Source organism: Diplotaxodon limnothrissa, linkage group LG18 (genome assembly GCF_057381915.1).
Source record: "Diplotaxodon limnothrissa isolate DT_005_m linkage group LG18, D_limnothrissa_male_GT1.1, whole genome shotgun sequence".
Classification (NCBI taxonomy): domain Eukaryota; kingdom Metazoa; phylum Chordata; class Actinopteri; order Cichliformes; family Cichlidae; genus Diplotaxodon; species Diplotaxodon limnothrissa.
In genome coordinates this window covers 9,890,661-9,911,498 of record NC_140613.1, presented here as the reverse complement: position 1 = coordinate 9,911,498, position 20,838 = coordinate 9,890,661, and the positions used below count along the sequence as shown (strand labels likewise).

Below are 20,838 nucleotides of genomic sequence, written 5' to 3'. Positions count from 1 at the left end.
CCTACACAAACATCTCAAAACCTAAAGCTTGTGTCTGTATGAGCAGCTCTATGAGAATCTTCACTGTGCACTACCAAATATAACTGTCAACCGATGTTGGAAAGGCATCCGGCTTTTTCTTAGATCCCTATAAATGAGGCAAAAACTAATATAAAACATCCATCTGAGTGTGGGACATATGGAAAATTCATGGTGTCCCTCAGCAACAACCTTTTATTATTTGTATATAAAATATGTCTGTAAATTATACTTTATGCTAGGGCTGTTCATATAACGATATAGATTGGATAACGACATAAAAACGTCTATCGTTTCATTTTACGCTATCGTTTGTTTCGTGGTGTCGCAAAATAAACTGTTTACGGCAATATTTTTTCATCGTTTTGATGGTCACTGTAGTGGCTATATTAATTTCTTAAAGTTCTCTCTTTCTCTTATATTTAATATAACCACACTACAGACGGACAAGTGCCTGTTTTTATGCATTGTCGTTAGCAACAACGACGGTAACAGCATCGCGTGTCCGCTTGTTTATGTTCCACACAAACCTTTCACAATAAAGCTCAAGATCCTGTTGAGACTTTTCAAAATAAACTGAGTCACGTGAAAGAGCAGATTAATTACGGATGAGAATTAAAAAAGAGCCGCCAGGTGCTAAAAAATAAACCTTAGACTCAAACGTTAGAATAGGCTTTTCCCCGCAGCACGCCGTGTAATAAATACTCACAAAGAAAACGGCGGCCCTTACAACTTATGTCTAAAAATGTCTCGTTTCATGCATCGGTTAAAACACTCGACTCCAGCTGGAAAGACTTCCCGCAAGTCGAGCTGCCCGAGATTCACAGAATTTACAGAAAATGTTACATTTTTGTGATTTATATCGTTATCGGGATGATAGCATTCTTGAGATTTTGGTCATATCGCACAGCCCTACTTTATGTCATGACAAAGTACAGCAGAGGCTGGTCACGAGATTTGGTCATGAAACAAAGTTGGGGACAAATTTATATTTTGATCTATTGATGCCACACGTGGAAAGTTAAGAAATGAATAGATACAGTCATGTAATAAAGTTTTCACAGTACAGCATTGCTGATTCCACAGGGTATAAGAAGAGTATAAGAAGCAACTGGGTGCTGCTAGCCAAATTACCAGCCTGTGTGAGCAGCTCTGTGAAAGCAGTTTGGTCAGACTGTGCAATGCTCGAGAATACTTTGGAAAAAAAAACCTGAACAATTATGGCTTGTTTGGAAGAGTTTCAAGGAGAAGGCCTCTCTTTTCTAAAATGAACATGGAAGCATGGCTTAGGTTCACAAAGTTGCACAAACTTTGTACAAACCACCAAACAAACCACAAGACCTCTGGAACAATGCCCTCCGGATGGAACATTCTATTTGTGAAGATAACTAAACAAAGCATAACAGCAAATACGTAATACTAACTGTCCAGCAAGGTCGTGAAGGGATGATGATTTGGGCTTATTTTGTGCACCTTGGAGTCACTGAGTCCACCATGAACTCTTCTGTATACCAAAGTATTCTAGAGTCAGAGCATTCTGAGCCATCTGTCTGACAGATAAAGCCTGGCTAAAGTTTAGGGAAAGTGCAACAGGACAATGATTCCAAGCACAGCAAAAATAAGGTTTTGCAATGGTCCAGTTAACTGAAATGGTGAAGCAGGACCTTAAGAGAGCTGTGCATAAATAAATGCTCTCAAACCTCAACAAACTGAAGCAACATTGTAAAGAAGAGTGGGTCAACACTCTTCCACAACCATGTGAGAAACTGATAGTTACACAGGAAATGATTACTTTGAGTTAATGATACTAAAGGTGGAGCAACAAGCAACTGAATTATGGGGTACTCTTTTTTTACATGATGGCAGACAGACATGCTGATAGATGGATAGATACGTAGGTAGGTAGATGGATGAAACCAAACAAAAAAGTGAGAAACTACAATATTGAAGTGACGGTCTAAGTTTATCACTAACAAGACCTGTCCCTGTTAGAGGATGTGTGCAATGCTTACTAGGTGAGGTAAGTTAAGGTGCAGGTAGTCTGAAGGGTTGCTACCATACAGACAAATAATACAAGAAGCAATCATATAGATCATCATCTGGATAGATATAGATCATACAGATAGAGAAATGTTCCTCTATGGAGCAATATCTATATAGAAACTGTCATAAGATTTTACACAAAACCAGATTAAGAAAAAATTGCTACTGCAACCAGCATCAAGAGACTTGGTGCTGGTTTGTAGAGAGTCATGGCAACAAGTCATTGTCTCTGTCTCCTTTCCCCTTCTGTGATGTGGGCTATGTGGTCCAGAGGACAAAAGATCTCCTCAGTATCTCAGTGGTGCAGGACAGCAGCTGCAGTCTGTTAATGATACACCGTGCTGGGGATGCTGGTTGTTGCCTGTGATGGACAACGGTTTATTGCAAATTTGTGCAAATTCCATGCCCACCATGGTGCCTGCTCTCTTAACGGCCTATCTATTCACATACCATCCCCATTCTTAATGTTGCCTCCGCAGCAAACCGCTGTGTTGAGGAGAACACTGGAAACTCCTGACTGGAAGCTGGAGTTTACCGCCGATGTTTATTGACCCAGTACAGCCTGCTCTGCCGCTTCCAAAGTGGCATCCGGGCTGACATCATCACGTCTAGATGCGACCCCACCAGTGGGGCTCAAAATCCCTCAGACGAAACAGGATGATGACTTTGTTAGCAGCAGCGGAGGATGCCTCTCCATCCATCTTCATTTCTAAAACCAATTCCCTCACATGAGACTCTCTTCATGAGTCATCTGTATAATCTAATTAAACTGTGGCTGTCATCTCAGCTTTTCAAACCACAGGACCACAATACTGAACTGTCATGTTGATTAACAGATACGATCACATCAACTGAGGAATGATTGTCCTGCGCATAATAATGATGAAAGCAAAAGACGCCATTACACACATTTCACCTTTAAAGAAACCAACAGTCACCGCAGTAATCTCCTCTAGTTCCCTGCAGGGATCGAGCTCCGTTAGATCATGTTAGAAGTGTTCTTGTTACTTTTGTTGTGTAATTAACAACTGAGGTGAAAAAAACATCCAATGCTCTTTTTAAATTAGTAGTGCTCTTGTCAAACTTTTCTCATTTGCAACAAGCTGAAAAGTTTTGATCATTGTAACGATGCACACGTCTGCAAGAGGTTACCAATTTAAAAAGCGGGTCCTACTGTATAATGAACCATGTTGCTTCAGTACACGATATTCCATATTTGTGCATGTCAAGTCTATTCTTTTAAATGTTTTTGGCCTTTATCAGCTAAAACTATAATAGATAGGAAAAAAATCAATACATTGCTAAATATGAAAGTCTGTCAAGACATCTCTAACCTGGAGATAGCTGTGTTTGCAACATAGCAAATATGCAGATGAACAGTGGAGACTTTGTGGTTAAGGCTGCTGAGTAAGTTGAAATGTTTTGTGTTTTCATTTTTTGGCTCTTGAAACTGTAACTGTTTCCTCCAAGCTGACTACGTCGGCTGTAAGCTTCAAACTTTTCAAAGCAGATTTTCCAACATGTTACGATCAAAAAATGTTCTTTTTCTGGACAGTACCCATTTAATGTCACTGACTACATTTCTAAAAATCCCCTGAAAGGAAATTCTTTTCTGAAATACTTGCATTCTCCTCCGATTCATGTGAGCAGATGCATTTTTGTTTATTTTCTGGATTAACAGGATTAAAGGCTTGCTTTGAGTTTCATGCCTGTCTTGTGCATCCTGCCTTTGTATCTGGTCAAATTAATCGACCATTCACACAGCAGAATATGACAAAAGGAAACATTCACAGCAGTTAGAGGATTTCTCTGCATTTTTCACCAGTTTAAATAGTTTGATATAAAAGTAATCACATTTAATAAGTTGCATTACGTACTTTTAATTACGATGTAATTAAAAGTATAGCATTACTTATTACTGTTTACCAGGGTAACTACTAATCCATATCACTCAAAGCACAACCATGGCTAGTAGTCTACAGAGACACATCTAATACAAAGGTTACTGTGATGAAGCACAAAGATGTCCCACTATAACCCCTTCTTCCCTTCTCATTTTGCTGTTTGCTTTTTGTTTTTCTGTTGTTATTTCTCCTAAAAATGATAGAAATAATATTTAGATTATTTAGATGTGCCAGTAACCAAGAGGGATTAAGAACCTCAAACCAAAAATTAGTACCTTAGAAAATATACCTGTACAGTAGGTGTCCCTCCATCATGAATAAATTAGAGATAGTCAGAAATAATTGGAGGAAGCGTCCAAGACATTTGACACCAGAGACCAAAAATAGCCACTCTGTCTCGATGTCTCCCTCGTCTGCAACCTTCCTTCGTCCACACTCTAACAAAGTCTTTCTCCTTTTCATATTTGGGGGCACAAATATGGGTTGACAAGGTGGCACGGTGCCTTTCGACTGCAGAGGCAGAACTGTGTCACCGCTCCACACAGGAAAGGTTAAATGGGAGAATCACTGACTTCAGTGAGCCGGCAGCAATGTCAGTTTTACGGTTCCCTCACTGAGCGGACTTTATCATTGGTCTCGAAGCGACTACGTGACATCAGTCAATAATTATCGACCATCCTCACATGAAGTTCGCTTTTGTCCGTCACGACAAAGATTGTTTTATTAGGAAATCGCAGCTGGCCATGAAGCTCTGGAGACACTCAGCAGTATTCTGGCTCTCAGGTCTCAGAGAACCAGCTGTGAGAGTAATTCTGTTTATGAGGCTGATAATAAGGATATCAATAATTTTAACTGTATAGACACTGTGTGTCTGGCTGAGAAGAACTTTAGGACAATGTACTAGGTCCATCTCAGAAAGCTGATAAATGGATGTCTCTTAGACACCAGCCCTTTTTGTAGCTCCAGTGTTTGATGTTTCTTAGGGATGCACCATTTTCTTTGCTTATTCTTGGCTTTGAGTGTTTCGTCCCTTGTACCCCCTTACAATTTGTTGTTTCTTTCAGTTCAGCCAAGACCATTATAGTTGACATAAAGTGTTCTCCCATCATAAACACTCACCAATCAAAAACAATACTCAGGTAGGCTTTGGCATTTAAACAATGGTCAGCTGATACTAAGGGATCCAAGGTGTGCCAAAAAAATTATCCCTGACACGCTTACACCACTGCCACCAACTTAGATGGATGTTTGTACCATATTCTGATCTTACCTTCTAAATGTCAGAGTAGAAATCGAGACTCATGAGACCAGTGTGGTCTTCTGCTCTTGTAGCCTATCTGCGTCAACGATGCTCTTCTGCATATGGTTGTAATAGCTGATTATTTGAGTTACTATTGCATTCCTATCAGCTTAAAGCAGATAGTTGAGTTGAGCTGAGTTGCTTCTATGCAAAGCTGATAGTAGGAACAGGAGCAACTTAAACAGCTAAAGTGACTTAAATATTGCACTCAATATATTTCGCAATTGGATGTTTAGAAGGGTATAAACTGGGCCATCAAGCGATTTGGGCCAGCACTGAGATTATCAGCTGTATCAGCTGATCCATCAGGACTGTGGGCTAGGTGAAATCTCCACAAGCCTGTCTGGATTCAGGCACTTTGCCCCATTCATCCTGAAAGATCCTGTCAAGCTTTGTTAGATTACAGCGATGTTGTTTGGGTATCCAGTCGAATGAACAACATCGGTGGAGTGCACATTTGTATTTGGGTGATTGCTAGATGTGTAGAGCAGAAGTACCAATAAGAGATGTAGAACTTGAGAAAAGTAGCAGCGCATTACAAAAGAGAATGATGACAGTGTGACAAACCGAAAAAAACAGCAACAACTCAATTTTATTTTGGCTTCAGCTTTCACTCTGAGGGAAATTAAAGAGCTATCAACATGAAATGAAGTAAAGTCAATAGAGCAGGAGGCAAATATGTAACACAAATGTGGTCAAAAAGTTACTGTTCTCGTTAGGTGAAACTGAAAGGTGGTGTAGCCAATAGTAACAAGTAACAAAAGTAAAAGCTGTAGGTGGTGCTTTCCATTTAAAAATACTTTGTTCCTGTTCAAGCAACCCCAGGATTTAAATCCCCCTGCTGATGAATCTTTACACCAACTTTACTGATGCTCCTGAAGAAAAATACAAAAGGCGTGAATAAAAACAGACTTTAAAACGTAAAGGTGTATCTTATTAAACAGGAGAAGAAGAGAGGGAGGGGGGAGACTGAAAAAGCCTTTCATCCCACTATGAGTGAATTACTGCTGAGAAAAATACTCCCAAATCCAACACAGCTGAGCAGCCAACAAGAAATGGAGTCAATCAGGAGCAGCTCCCAAGTGTGAATTCAATGGACTGAATAAACGTGAAGAGGTGTGCTGCTGAGAGAGTGTCTATACCCAGAAAACTCTGCCTGGTTGGAAAACTTACACAACAATAAACAACCTCCATAAACACTTCAAAGGGAAAAAAAAGTTGGAAGAATGAAGTCAAAGAAAGGCGAACCGACCGAGAGAGACAGGCAATTTGTTTCCAGACATTTGGAGGCGGGAAATGAGATGGAGGTCAGGGTTACACTTTACTGACTGCAGGAGAGTGTGGAGGAATGAAGCTCGTCTGAATGGCAGCCAAGCATTACACAACAATATTCACCATCTTGAGGCTTTTTCAGCGCTCAGTCATTCAGCGTTTCAGATGATGGGTTTACTGTTTGCCATTTCTGAAAATGTAATTTGATTCTGTAATTTAGTATTTTACATATTTTATATTATTCATGTGAAAAGTTGTTTTTTTTTAAACTTCTGCAAAACCCAGTGGAGCAGAAAACGTAGTTATTGTTGAAGCTTTTAAATCCCACCAGAAAAAAAGTCAAACAGATAGTTTTCATTGTTGCGATCTTACCTCATCATCCTTACAGGCAACATCTGCCAGACTGCTTGTTTCACCAAGAAGACTGAGATCCAGCTCACTGGGACCTGCAGACAGAAAAATCCACAACAATCTTAAAAACGTCATTTGGCTAGTTTTGAATTAGTCGTCTGTTGTTTGAGGTAAAGCTCTTATTAGGTTTCTTGTTATTTATGTCACTGTGCATTAGATTTTGAGGCTGAGCCAAACAGTGATTAACATATCTCCATGTAAAATGTATTTTTTATTTTATATTATTTTCATTACTTTTAGGTTTAAAATTATTAATCAGAGTCTTGATGCTCAGCAAATTCCCTCCACTATTGGCATCATCAGGAGGGAATACAGTCTAATGTACTTTACTCACTTTGCTACATGAAAACCATTTGATGCAAGATTTTACTGGGAAACCTTAAATATCATAAACCTGGCAAAAAAAAAAAAGAAATTAAATATTAATCTTTGTATAAACGAGGTCTAATTTGCATCATCATTTTTGCTCTATCTACTACCTTTCACTGCTATTTCTGTGCAATTTTAAGTTTTCAACAGGAAAAAAAACCCCACCATCAGAGGAAGCGCCACGTAACACCAGCATCTTCCCTAAGATGGGCATTCATGCAATTTCAAACTTCCTAGAAGTTTTTCCTATAAAAGCATCCTATGTGCAGGAACAAGCCAGATCTACAGAAGCTTCACTGTACAACCCACATCCAATACTGGTGTGCACACAAGAGCTGACATCAAAAGCTGAAAAGTAAAACCAATGGAAAAGTGCCAGAAACTGAAGATCCTCGAATTATGATTCAGGCCTGTCTTCAAAAGTGAATCAGTTCCTATATACTCGCACATTAAAATGCAAAACTTTATCAATAAATGCTTCCATGCGTTTGGATTTTGTTAAGGCTGAGATTTAGGGTCATGCCAGGTTTGACGCATTTGCACACAGAGGAAGGTATCTGCTTAGCCTCACCTCTGTAAATTGATTCAGTGACTTAAATAATATAAAGGGCCTGCTTTGAGAAAAGTTAGTCGTGGTTCTCAAACCGACAAGGTTGCCAGGCCTAGTAAAAGGCTACACTTGGAGCATAATTGCTCAATCGTGTCATGTAGTCAGTGTGAGAGGTCACCTAACCCTGAGCTGCTGCTGGTTGACAATGTCCCAGTTCCTCAAAATGACCTGCAGGTGGACAGATCATGTATAACACCACCACTCAGACCTGCACCCCTGACTAACAAACATGCCTGTACCCGTGACCTGAGCAATCGTCTGAAAACTGTTGCAGTAAGGTCTTCTGACTGCCTGCTGTGTTCTCCACACGTGATGGCTCAAAAAACCCCTGGCTATCACATGAGACATTGTTTTGAGGGTCTGCGGTCACCCTCAGTAAGTATTTTGAACCCATTGAGATGGGGTTGGCAGCTTCCGCGGGCAATGACTAACCGTTGCTACGCGGTTTGGTAGGTGGAAAGCCTGCATTTCGTCCTGACACGGCTATGGACTCACTTTTGGTTATTGTGATTTGACAAACCATGGGTTTGCATTTATGGGAGGGGGTGTTACGGCCCTAGCCTCTCTCTCTCTCTCCTGAGGGTGCCTGTGTGGGCGTGTCCCACTACCTCCCCTGCCTGAGATGCCACCTTTCCCTCCTGTACAGCTGACTCCCATCAGCAATTAAGGGTATTTAAGCCCAGAGCAGGGTGAGCTCTGGGCCAGAGTGCCATTTTGTGTGGGTCCAGCTAGTGAGCTGAGTGTCTTGTGGTGTTTCCAGCTAGTGAGCTGAGTGTCTTGTGGTGTTTCCAGCTAGTGAGCTGAGTGTCTTGTGGTGTTTCCAGCTAGTGAGCTGAGTGTCTTGTGGTGTTTCCAGCTAGTGAGCTGCGCTTTCCTTTTGACTTTTTGCCTTACTGACCGACGCCTGAGTTTTGTTTGTTTCTTTTATGGTGATAACGGCTTGTCCGTCTCTTTTAGTTGAATTACTTCAATAAAACTGTTTTATTTAACTGTTTTGCCTCCCTGACTCCTTTTTCTGACCCGGTCACTTTTGTTACTTCCCCCTCCCCGCCTAGACCCCTCAGGGGAACGTAACAAGTTCAAAGAAGGCTGTGTTTCTGTTTATTTGTATGGTATTTAGCATGATTAGCAGATGTCTGTATCAGTGCATTGTGCTTGTACAGTTCTTAGATGCTGCTTGCTAACCAAGCTTGTGAGTATTGGCTGATTACATCCTCTTTACCAACTCTTTTTCAGATTTGGTCATTTATAGGTCCAACAGCAATAGTAACTCACAATATAAGGTCCACAAACATAACAGACACTACGTAAAATGTCTCAATACTTCCAGTACTGCAAACACAGAAAAGTACAAACTTTCCTCTTTTGTTTGACATGTGTAGATTTTACATATATTACACACAGATTGCACAATCACAAGCCACTTTCATTTTGCAGAGGACATGTGCACGTCTGCATTTTGCATGTAACATAACAGCATACATCTAAGTTAATTTTGCTATCATAAACACCTAAACCTGAACAGAGCCTGAAGTTCCTGCTGTCAGAAAGCAGACAGGAGAAGATGCAGTGATAAATTCAAACACATGGCAACGTCATCCCCTTCCACAGTGGAAATGGGCTGTGAACAACACTTCCCCTCAACAGGTTTTTTTTTTCAGTGCCTGCTGATTAGAGAACAGAGTTAGATTGTGTGATGATACAGCTTCAGACCGTCAAGTGGATTTGAGGGAGACGAGAATTTCTTAGATGCATTATGATAAACAGTTCACAATCTAAGAGCCGGCAACATGTCAGAGTGCATTTTGCCCCTGCAAAGGGAGCGGCTGAGGTATGACTGTGTGGAGGGTTTTGTTTTGCTGTGATGGAACCAGTGACGTGCAGGAGGTAGAGGCCACACTTGTCAGCAGCACTTGAGTCTGGCATGCATACATCTGCAGTAGAATAGAGAGTATGCTTAATATCCACTGGAGAGGACATTTTTCTTCCGTAATAATCACGTAGGAGGTGAGGCTGCGGGACAGCAGCGGCCTCCCCTCTCCTCCTCTGGTACTAGGAGCAGCAGATGGACTGAGCAGCAATCTTTAGATGTGACCTTAACTTCAGCCTATTTATTTTTAGCTTTCACTTGATCGTTTTGTCTCCCGCATCTTCTTCTACATCAGCAGATTGGTGCAGATTAAAGGCATCCGCTGATCCACGAAACAGTAAAGTTGAAGCGAAAATGCACACCCACGTGACCCGGAGATCTCTTTTTTCTTCTTAAGCGTGTTACAAAAATAAATCTTTCACACTGCATGCACTCCTCTTGCTTTTTCTTTTGATTCCTGGGTTAACACCTACTGGGAGTCTCTGTCATGTACACACATATAAATGCATCTGAAAGGGCACATTAATTATCGTACATATGCAATCTTTGTGAGAGTCTACTGGTAGTATAATATTTTTACTTAATAAAGATCCGATTCCTGCAAAGATCATTTGGAGCAACCATTTTTGAAGATTCTGCATCGCTCAAGTAGTGTGAGGTACAGTTTCCCTCCTATTTCTGTTATTTTTAAGTTGTGCTGTGAAGCAGACTGCTCTCAAGTGTGCTGTGAGGATCAGCAGAAGTGTGTCAGGCAGCTGTCAAGTTGCAAGAGGAAATTTTGATGTGAAGGATTGTGGGAATGTTGGCCTTCCTCAGTCATATTAACTGATTGGCCTTTATCACTCAATGTACAGATTGTGATGGAAAGCGGGCATATGGGTGGTCTGAGGGTCAATTAGACTTCAATTCCTCACTGCAGGCAAATATCCAGGAAAACGGGCAGTTTGATTGGTTGTCAAATAGCCAGTGCTTATAATCTGTCCCTTGAATCCCTACTCTGCTTCCTGCTGTGGCACAGCTGTGTCTGAGCTATGTAACATGATATGATGAATCACAGGCGTTAAGCTAGCAGATTTCCTAGTCAGTTATATTTATAAAGTCCCACGGACACAAGATGTTCTCAGAAGGCTTTGTAATCCCTGTAGCATACAACCCTCTCTACGACCCAGAGTCTCCCATCACACACTTCCACTCCAGTATTTCCGGTGCTTTATTTATCGGATGCTTTCAACTATTTTGCTTTTTTCTTGATATTCTCAAGAAGATGTCACAAACTAATATGGATCTATTTATATTTCTGGATCCAGGAATCATCAGCTTTTAGCTTCAGTAAACATTTTCAGTCTTGTTGCGACATACAAAAAGTAACGGAACCACTATTAACACATTTACCAACCAGTTTACCAAAACATGATTCAGTAGATTTATGCAAACTTTGCTCTACAAAAAAACAACGTGTTATGTGGGCACATTTTATGTTAATAAAGCGTAGGTGTAAATTTGATAAGAGCTCTGCAAACAAAACCAGATACTTTTTGCCAGATCAGTGCCAATGGTAATATTTTTATTTTAACCAAAACTTGTTGTTTATCACTTATGAAATCGGTGGAGAAACACCTGCAGGGCACTGACTGATCACACTGTACCTTTCACTCAAACATGACGTGTGTCCCGACGGGAAAGCGTCTCCGACAGTACATCGTCAGGTTTTACATAATATATAACCTGTAACTGTCTGAGTGCTCAGGCTGAGTCTAACCTTGTTGATTCTGTGTTTTCACAAAGCACGGATAACCCTGCTTCACTGGTTGCTATGCCGACCTGTGTGGTAAGCAGGCAGCTGGTGGGTGATGTTTCTGGTTTTCACTTTTTTTCCTTCTTATGAATGTGGACTATTTTGGAGAAGCATTTGTGCACTGTGCACATGTACGTTTGGCCTGAGGATATTTTTTTAGAGGGACTGTAGGTATGATGGGGTTTGAGTCAACTGCAGCCTTTTCATCATCATTAAAAATCTATTACTGTAAACATCGCATTCCTCTTCATTATACAGCCTCACATTTGTCTCTCTGCCACACACAGTTACTAGTTTTTGTTCACATGAGTAGTTAAAGTTGATTGACAGAGTTGCAGGCACCGACACTGTCTTAAGTGTTCAGAGTTGCTGCAAAGTAATTGTAAAATCCAAAATGTGGACTCCACAGATGGCCATCAAGGTGGCCATCCAAGGTTTCACCCATTCATTATCAGACCAAATATAAAGCACGGTCACAATCCCTCCCACTGTTCCTGAGCAATATAAAACACTGAACGGTAATTCTTGACCTCTTGAAATTGGATTCAAAGATGAGCTGATGAGAAATTGTTGGTCAAACATTTGTGCCGAATATGAAAAGATTCCCTCAAGGCGTTCCTGAGAAACTGCGTTGATAAAAATGGAGTGAACCATGTATTAGATTTTCTTTTATAATTTATACTTTAACAAAATGAAATAGAATAAAAATACACAGGAAATATCTCTAGCTTTAGTCTTCGGGCAAATTTGTTAACAGAAGACGCATAATGAGGATTTGGTGAGTGCATGTGTTTATTATTAAGACTGGAATATCTATCCCAGCAGTCCTAAAGCCAGAGGCAGTGTGACCCTGGACATCACAGGGCTAATTCACTTCATTCATAAAAAGTTTCCCTTTTGATATAGTCATATATATATTTAGTTGAATATACCTATGCTTGCATTTTTGTAATCACGTTAACTAATTCAGAGGAGGGTTGGTCTGTTAGTCAACTTTTAGCTTTCTATAATCCATAACTGTACATAAACAGTAATTTAAAACCAGTTGTTCTGCTAAGCGTGTTTATACTGTGAATTACTTTATAGCCTTAAATTAAAGTTAGCAAACGCTGTTTCACGAGTAGATCAATCAAAACCAAGCAAAGATCGGGGTGATGATCTCAGGAAAATGACGATTTGGATTTTCCTTTTGCAACGTTTTCTTCCAGGGAGCATGAACGAGAACAGAACATGAGTTTTTATATAAGCTGGATATTTTATACATATGATTTATTCTGCATTTAGCTCTTGCATTCATTTTTTTTGCAACACATAAACATGTTTTAATTAATTATAAATGTTTTATTTGCCAAAACTACATGATCGCTAACACAGCCCATCCTAGTTGTCTCATTGGCAGTTTGATATGTTCATGAGGTTGGTTGTTTTCAATCCTGTTCTCATTTGAGGTGTCAGATTGTAGGAACAAATCATGATAAAGACAGAAATCTGTCCCGAAGAGACGTATTTGTGATTTTGACAAGACAGGAGCAGTTACATTTATATTAATTGGTGCTGTTTACCTTCTTTAAAGGCTTATTAGGGATAATACTAGTTTTATGTGTGACCATAAAATGCCTTGAGGTGTCTCAGTGCTTTACAAAAACAAATTTTCTTCTTACCAGCTGCAGGCTCTTTGGAGGGAAACAGTTTATTGTCCAAAGTCATGCCGATGTCACAGAAGACCTCCTCCTCGTCTCGGTCAGCGTCCAACTGAAAGAGAAAAAAGTTTGAGCTTTCTTTGAAGATGACCTAAAACCTCTTTTATTTCTTCACAAAGTTTGAGGTAGGGCTTCAAACAAGTTATGACCTGAACCTGAAACGCTCTAGCCATACTCCGTCTGTTAATCCACTGTGACATCAAGAACGAGCCTCATTATAAGATCAAACATTAGAAACCAGCTCTGATGCTCAGAGCTACACTCTTGGGTCATTTGGTATTCAGCGTACACCGGAAGCTTTAATAGCACTCGATTAATTAACTTTCCTTCTGTGTCAGCTGGCCTCTTTCAGATTATTCAGAGGCTGTCTGACTTTCTTTGCACATACAGTACTTGCAAATTGACCATGAAGAATTTGGTTTGTGAGTGAACTGGAAGCTGACTGATGCAGACTTCTCCTCCGATCCATTAATCTGCTCCTCGGCTGTCCTTCTGCTCTCATCAGTGCCGATGACAACCAGCTGAAAGGCAAAAGGCCACTTTGTGCAAGCGAAAGCAGATAAATATAAACACGCAAGACATGACTGCTCTCAGTTTTGTGATGCGACGCCTTCAGGTCTTTGACTCTGCAGAGTTACTCAGAACTCAATGAAGACATTAACGACTGTCAGCGGCGGAAGTAGTGGAACGACAAGATGTAAGATAGGGATGCTGCACGACCAACAACTAGCTTCCTGCTGTGGTTACCATGGTAACAGCCTAAAAAAAGAGGCCTGTGCCTGTTGTCTGCTGCGTGGGAGAGTCCCCCGAGTCCCCGCCGGCCCTGCGAGTCCACCTGCAGAAGAGGTGCAGAGAGGATCAGATTGAGGATTCCTCAGAGAGCGTGGCATTCAAAAGCCTTCTCAGAAATCTCCATGTCATGAATCACATCAGAAAAGTGGCTGCCGTTACACTGCAGTGTCTTTAAAACCAGCATTTGTTCTGACACCAACACAGACGCGCCGTATAATCCATTTATACTTACAAGGAGCTCCCTGGGACTCTTCAGAGAGACTGTTATTTATCAAGGACAGATTAGAGACTTTGACTTTTTGGGGGTCTTTTGACTAATTATGTGACTGTTGTTATCTTGACAGTCAGGAGGAGCCAGTTCAGCACACTTACATTAGACAGAATAACAGACTGGCAGGCAAACATGGTTCATCCAGCTATCTACTTCCCAAAACTTCTGTTTCATAAGCACCCTTACTGACTAACCCCAAGGATACTTCATTAAAACTCTTCCAGTTGCTGCAAATTTGTTAACCGCACATCTATGATTCAAATCTCCTGCTCAGCCCAATCCCAAAGACTGGATTAAGATCTGGTGACTGTGAATGTCACTTGAGTACAGTAAACTGATCATCATGTTTAAGAGCTCAGTTCGAGCTTTGAGCTGATTTGACATGGTGTGTTGTCCTGCTGGAAGCGTCCATAAGAAGATGGGTTCACTTTGGTCATAAAGGGATGGACACTATCAGCAACCATACTCAGGTAGGCTGTGGTGTTTAAATGATGTGCAGTTGGTACCAAAGTGCACCAAGATAATGTCCCCCACAGATTATACCACCGCAAAACATTTGATATGACGTAGGATGTATCCATGCCTTCATGGTGTTTACTCCGAAGTCTGATCCTACCATCTGAATGCTGTAGCAGAAAGTGAGACTCATCAGACCAGGAAATGTCTTTCCAGTCTTCTCTTGTCCAGTTTTGATGAACCTATGCAAACACATGCTGTGTGTTCAGAGGTGGCCCCCTGAATAATTTGGTTTTAATGACTGGTTATCTGAGTTAATGTTGCTTTCCCATTGCTTTAAGCAGTCTGGTCATTCACCTGTTGACCTCTGGCACCAACAATGCCTTTTCACCTGCTCATTGGATATTTTCTCCTTTTCTGTAAACCCTAAAGATGGTTATGTGGGAAAATCCCAGAACATCAGCAGTTTCTAAAATACCATCGTGTCTGGAACCTATAAACATGCTGCAGTCAAAGTCATCTAAATGGCTTTGCATCCATATTCTGATGCTCAGTTTGAACTTCAGCAGTCCTTGATCATAGAGTTGCTGCCATGTGATTGGCTGATTAGATATTTACGTAAACAAACAGCTGAATAGATGCACCTGATAAAGTGGAAATTGAAAATAAAATTACTAGGGTGCAGATAATGTTTGAATTAAACCCATTAAAGCTAGTAAATATCTTCTTTATCCCAGTGTCTCTTCATCAAGCAGAGGACATGACTCTTCTTAGACTTCCTGGTTTTTTTTATTCTGAAACTGCTAAAAATGATTAATGAGAATGAAGTGTGCACCTCTCCCCATTAATAATCAAAACTGCAGCAATGCTGCTAAATCCCAAACAGCTGTATCCACACTGGAATGTCAGGCAGTAAATCACTTTTTCCTTTTGTCCGCAGACAACAAAACAAACCTAAACACAACATAATGCTATCAGCTTTGCTACGTGTTGGCTGCTCACTCATTTGTCACATAAAAATGGGATTTAAGACATTTGACTTCAAACTTGAAAACAGCATAGTTTAGTGTGCTAGCAGGCAAAGGGCTACAATTACATGGAGCCCGTTCGAATGTTTTTTTTTTTTAAACTTAAACAGCAAAAAGTGATCAGTCATACTGATTTTAAATAATGAGACAAAAGCAACTGGATACCAGCTCTTTTCATGTTTCTGGCTACCTTTGCTTACATGCTTTCTCTGATGCCAACTATTCAGATGTAAGGAATAAAGGATGCTTTCTTTTTAAAGCTGCCAGCTTTGAAACTGATCTAGTCCTCTCTGTTAAAAAAACCCAAACAAAAACAAAAAAACATGCTCTTAAACAATTAGAAATGAGACAATAAAGAGTTATGGTGCTGGACAAGAACAGATAGCTGATGAGGAAGACAACCCAGGGCATATTCATCACTTTTGTGCATGTGAGACTGCTCCAATTAAATTCTTTTATGCAGATAATCACAGCCACTGTCAGTCAAACCTGATCAATCAGCAGATCAACGAGATAAGCTGAGTGGCAAATAATCATCCAAAATTACCTCGAGGTTCTCGTTCTCTTTAATTTACAAGCTCGACAAAAAGCCAAAAATGTCTTAAAAGAATGTTTTTGCAATAACTGCTGACAACTTTCTCTTAAAGTTGCAGTTATCTGTGAGACAGCGTTTTAATTTGCATCTAACAAAAAAAGCAGTGACAACAGCTCACTGCAGCTCTGAAGCCAGCTCTTCATCTGGACCACGGTCAAAGCCAGATTCTTGGTAAGCCTACCATCATCCTTCGCCTCCTTCCACTTCAGTCATCAGCTATTTGATATATTTGAGCCTTTGTTTTCATGTAACACTCCTTCCCCATCCACCTGCCTGCATCGCGAGGCTTTAGCATTTTTCGCTTATTACTATAGAAGCTCCAAAGCGTCTATATACAAGAAATGCAAAAAAGGTACTCAAGATAGTCCTTGTGTATATATGCTCTGAAGGGGGCTGAAATTCTACCTGCATGTGCATATTTTTTCATAAATTTAATTGCTGATCAGAATCAGAATACTTTATTAACCCCAGAGGAAATGATGTTTTCCCAGTTGCTCCAAGACAGTATCAAAGAGAGAGCCAGAACAGAAACATCTCTTCAAGTACATCTAAGCAGGGTTCAAGGATAATTTTCCAAATCTCAGCTTCCATGGTGTGCAATAAACTGGAAATCCAGCATTTTTAAATGGATCCACCCCCAAGGTTGTTTAGAAAACGCTTGATTTTAAAGTGATTTTATTCGCCATCCATCATGTTATCGATCATGTCTTCAGCTGTTGTCAAAAATGTCTGTAAGAACATGTTTTAGCTTCATGTACTAAAGCAAAGAGCTGCACCTTTTATAGATATGAGGTGAAGTAACAGCCTTGATCTATTCTCTCGGAGAAGGTGGATTAAAGGAAACAGATGAATCAGAGTCCGCCAAAGCTCTGAGACATCTTAAAGCAGATGCATCATCTACTCTCTGCAGCTCTTTTGTGCATTTGGCAAAATCTGTTTAAACAAATTCACACGAAGCTCTTCGAGAGCTCAAAAGACTCTCCCTGTACTTCACAACAGTCTTTTCGGAAGTTATGTAAAGTTCAGTGTCATCACTGGATGACAGCTTTGATATAAATAGACATGAAAGGATCTATAAATAGATGTGTGACTATTTTCATGTGATCCCATCTTGTCTCCAAATCTTCTATTTCAAGAAAAATGAACAAATATATTTTGCCCATCTTTAGAGAGACTCACGAAGGAGAATTTCGATGTCTTGTTTGTTTATATCTGCATGGCACCTAACAGCATGTGGGAAGGAAGCAGGAGCTGAGTTCAGTCAGGGAATACGTAATTAGATCGGTCAGTTTTCCTAGAATGACAAGGCAGCTTCAGCCGAGGACCCAACAAACAATTATCTCTCCTCGCAGCAATTTCCGATTATGGGCGTTTTTGTGGAGTTGTTTGTGTGTGTATGTGTGCGTGTATGTCTGATAATTGAGTCATCCGACATGCTAGGGGATAAAAACGACTTTCATTCGCAAACATCTAAATGTCATGTTTTAGATGAAAATCACAAACACTGCATTCAGGAAAATGACATCTCACATGTAAAAAGTGTACGTCAGAGGTGCCAGAATGCAGGGCGACAAAATTAGGAGTTAAGTCAGTTAAACATGGAGAAATTAACGTCCTCGTAAGCGTTTGTATCGACAAATCAGTCATTTTTCAGCGAAGTGGAGAAGTGACTCACTGCGATTGTTCTTTTGTCACGCTATTCCTTCTTACATTGGACCTGACATTTAAAGTGGAATGATTGCGTTCACGCAAAAGGCTTCGCTGTGCAAAAGCAATTAAGCCTCAGAGGTTATTACATTCATCAGTCAAGAAAGTGTGGAGTCCATCGGATAGGATAATTATTGAAGAGGAGAACAAATGTTCTGGGTTTCAGTTTATTTTGTATTCCAGGTCCCTTTGTTTCCTCACCTGCCTTATGTTCCCATGTCTGGTCCAGTCCCATAGTCCATTCCTAGTTCCTCAGTGTTTAGTCCTTTGTTCTTGAATCCTTAGCTTCCTCTCTTTGTTTAGTGTTTCTAGTTTTAGATCGTCTTAGTTTTACTTGTCTGGGTTCAGTTCTCAGTTTAAGTGAGTTTGTATTCTCTCCCTGGTTTTAGTTATCATGCTTCCCCTGTGTTCACAGTTTTGTCTCTCTGTGATTCCATGTTTAGTTACTACTTTTTAAAAATTTTGTTAGTCCTGCGTCTCCCTCTGCTCTGGGCTTCCCTTGTCTCGTTTTCCCCTGTAAGTCTCACCTGTGTTCCCGCCTGTTGCCCCTCTGCTTGTTATCTTGTATTCATTGTCTGTGTCACCATCTGTTCATTATCGGATCCTCCCTCATGCATTTTCCCTAGATAGTGTTTGTTGAGTGCATTATTTTGACCTTGTTTGAACACCTAGCAATAAAGGCCCGAGTTCTGCATTTCGGTCTGCGACGTGCCCGCAACACGGCGCTTCATGTTATTAATCCTTTATTTATCCAGGTAAAAAATCTCATTGAGATTAAAAATCTCATTTCCAAGAGAGACCTGGCATCATAGCAACAAAAGTCACATACCACATAGGTATATAACATTTAAAACAAATACAATATCCCATACAAACATGTGTAAAATATACAATAACAGATCAAATTAAGAGTACATTTAAAAACAATCACACTGAGTAAAAGAGCTGTTCTCTCGTTCCTTTAAAACAGACTTAAACTCTCCCAAGGTAACCAATTCATTTATTGTTACAGATAACCCCCTGTGAGCAAGCAGTTGGTGACCAAAGGAAGGAAAAACTCCCTGGTAACAGGAAGAAACCTGAAGCAGAACTATCTGGATTGGGTAGTCATCATCTGCAACTCGATCAGGTGTTTCTAACTCATAACCATTTGCTGCCTTTCAGGAAACTGATGCTCAGTCATGTTTGAATGTTTTGTCATATGTGTTATGAGCTTCAAAAGTATCCTGATCCTTTGTTTTTGTTGTCTTTTTGCCTTGCTGTAGTGGCTCCATAGTGTAGTGGTTTACACATTTGACTAACAAGCAAGAGATCCTTGGGAAGAAACACAAATAATTTTGGGGAGGCGTTAGAAAGAGCATCTGGTGTAAAAAATCTCCCAAAATCAAACATGCAGAGCTGACTGCTGTGGAGACCCTGTGTAAATAAGGGTGTGTGTGGGTGTGTTACTGCATACTTTCCTTTTCTTAGCATACATATGTCTCCTTGTCTGCCAGAGCCACTCATTGTCCCTCTTTCACTTTAACCCTGCTTTATTTTGAAGTTTAATTCTTAATGTGAGTTATGGAGTTTTCCTTCCTTTGTTCTTTTTCCTGGCCTTGTTATTGCCTCGTGTTCACACGTGTTGTATGAGTGTTGTATATTCCTTCTTCCTGGTGTATGTGGAGTTGTTCAAACCTGAAAACGATGCTTGACTTTTGCTACAGTTTAGGTGGACAAATCAGATATCAAGCATAAAGTGACAAAAAATTGATGAAGAATTTACATTTTGAATCTCAAGAGAGATTCGTACCCAATAATCCAGCATGTTAAAACTTACTGAATAACATTTTTAACTGGTCCCTGTCCTCACTCGCCACAACTTTATTAAGTTCATGTGTTCAGTGGCTTGCCAACTGAAATAACTAATCAGCCAATCACATGAAAATAAGCTCAATTTAGGCTTCTCAGTACCAACTAAGCATTGGTTAAACCCCACAGCCTGAGTATCATTGCTAACGCCTTCTGATGGCTGCTTCCAGCAGGGTAGTGTATAGCAATTTCTTTTACTTATGTATTACTCACATTATTTTATTGTATGATGCCTTGGTGCCACTGGATTTTAACATGTCTGTAAGTAGTAAGGAAGTGGTGGGAAGAAAACCACTCCACAGGAAGAGTCTTTTGTCTCTTCGAGGACTCTGGGAGGTAGCAAGGGAGTGTGAACCTTAAGGTGTGAAACAGCTGTGTACTGCCTTTTGTTCCTGAAGAAGGTATTTAACTGAGAGCCATGCTAGGGTCAGGTGAGACTCTGCTGACCGTCTGCCCCGCGGTCATGTAGGCTCTCCACAAGCTTGGTTTTCTGTTCTTTGTGTGTTTGGATTAAAGAATGTTAGCTACCGCTCACCGCTCGTCTGCAGGCTTTATTTAATGGAAAACGTCCACAACAGTAGTGTGCCATGTCTCAAAGCTCAGATCATCTCAAACTGGTTTCTTCAGTAATGAGTGACAATGAGTTCTCTGTACTAAGATGTTGTCCGCAGTCACCAGATCTTATATATCCCAATTTAAGCAACCCCAGCACGGCACACTGATCAGACTTTGGCATTAAATTATTTTAAAAATCAATGAAAGCAAAATTCATGTGGCTAAAAATATTGTGATTTTGTAGTCTGCTGATGATGGGCAGCTAACTGGAAGGCTTTCTATTGTCTCTGT

The 20,838-nt window shown here is 40.4% G+C and overlaps 1 protein-coding gene across 1 annotated transcript in view; it reads right to left on the bottom strand.

Annotated features, from left to right (window-relative positions):
• The window catches only part of ak5 (adenylate kinase 5), a 111,520-nt gene that overhangs the window by 48,287 nt on the left and 42,395 nt on the right, over nucleotides 1-20,838 (bottom strand). The window contains exons 7-8 of the mRNA XM_085379049.1: nucleotides 13,254-13,344; nucleotides 6,910-6,983 (exon numbers count right to left, since the gene is read on the bottom strand). Of these exons, the coding sequence (XP_085235175.1) occupies nucleotides 6,910-6,983; nucleotides 13,254-13,344 (165 nt within the window). The remainder of the gene's footprint in view (nucleotides 1-6,909; nucleotides 6,984-13,253; nucleotides 13,345-20,838) is intronic.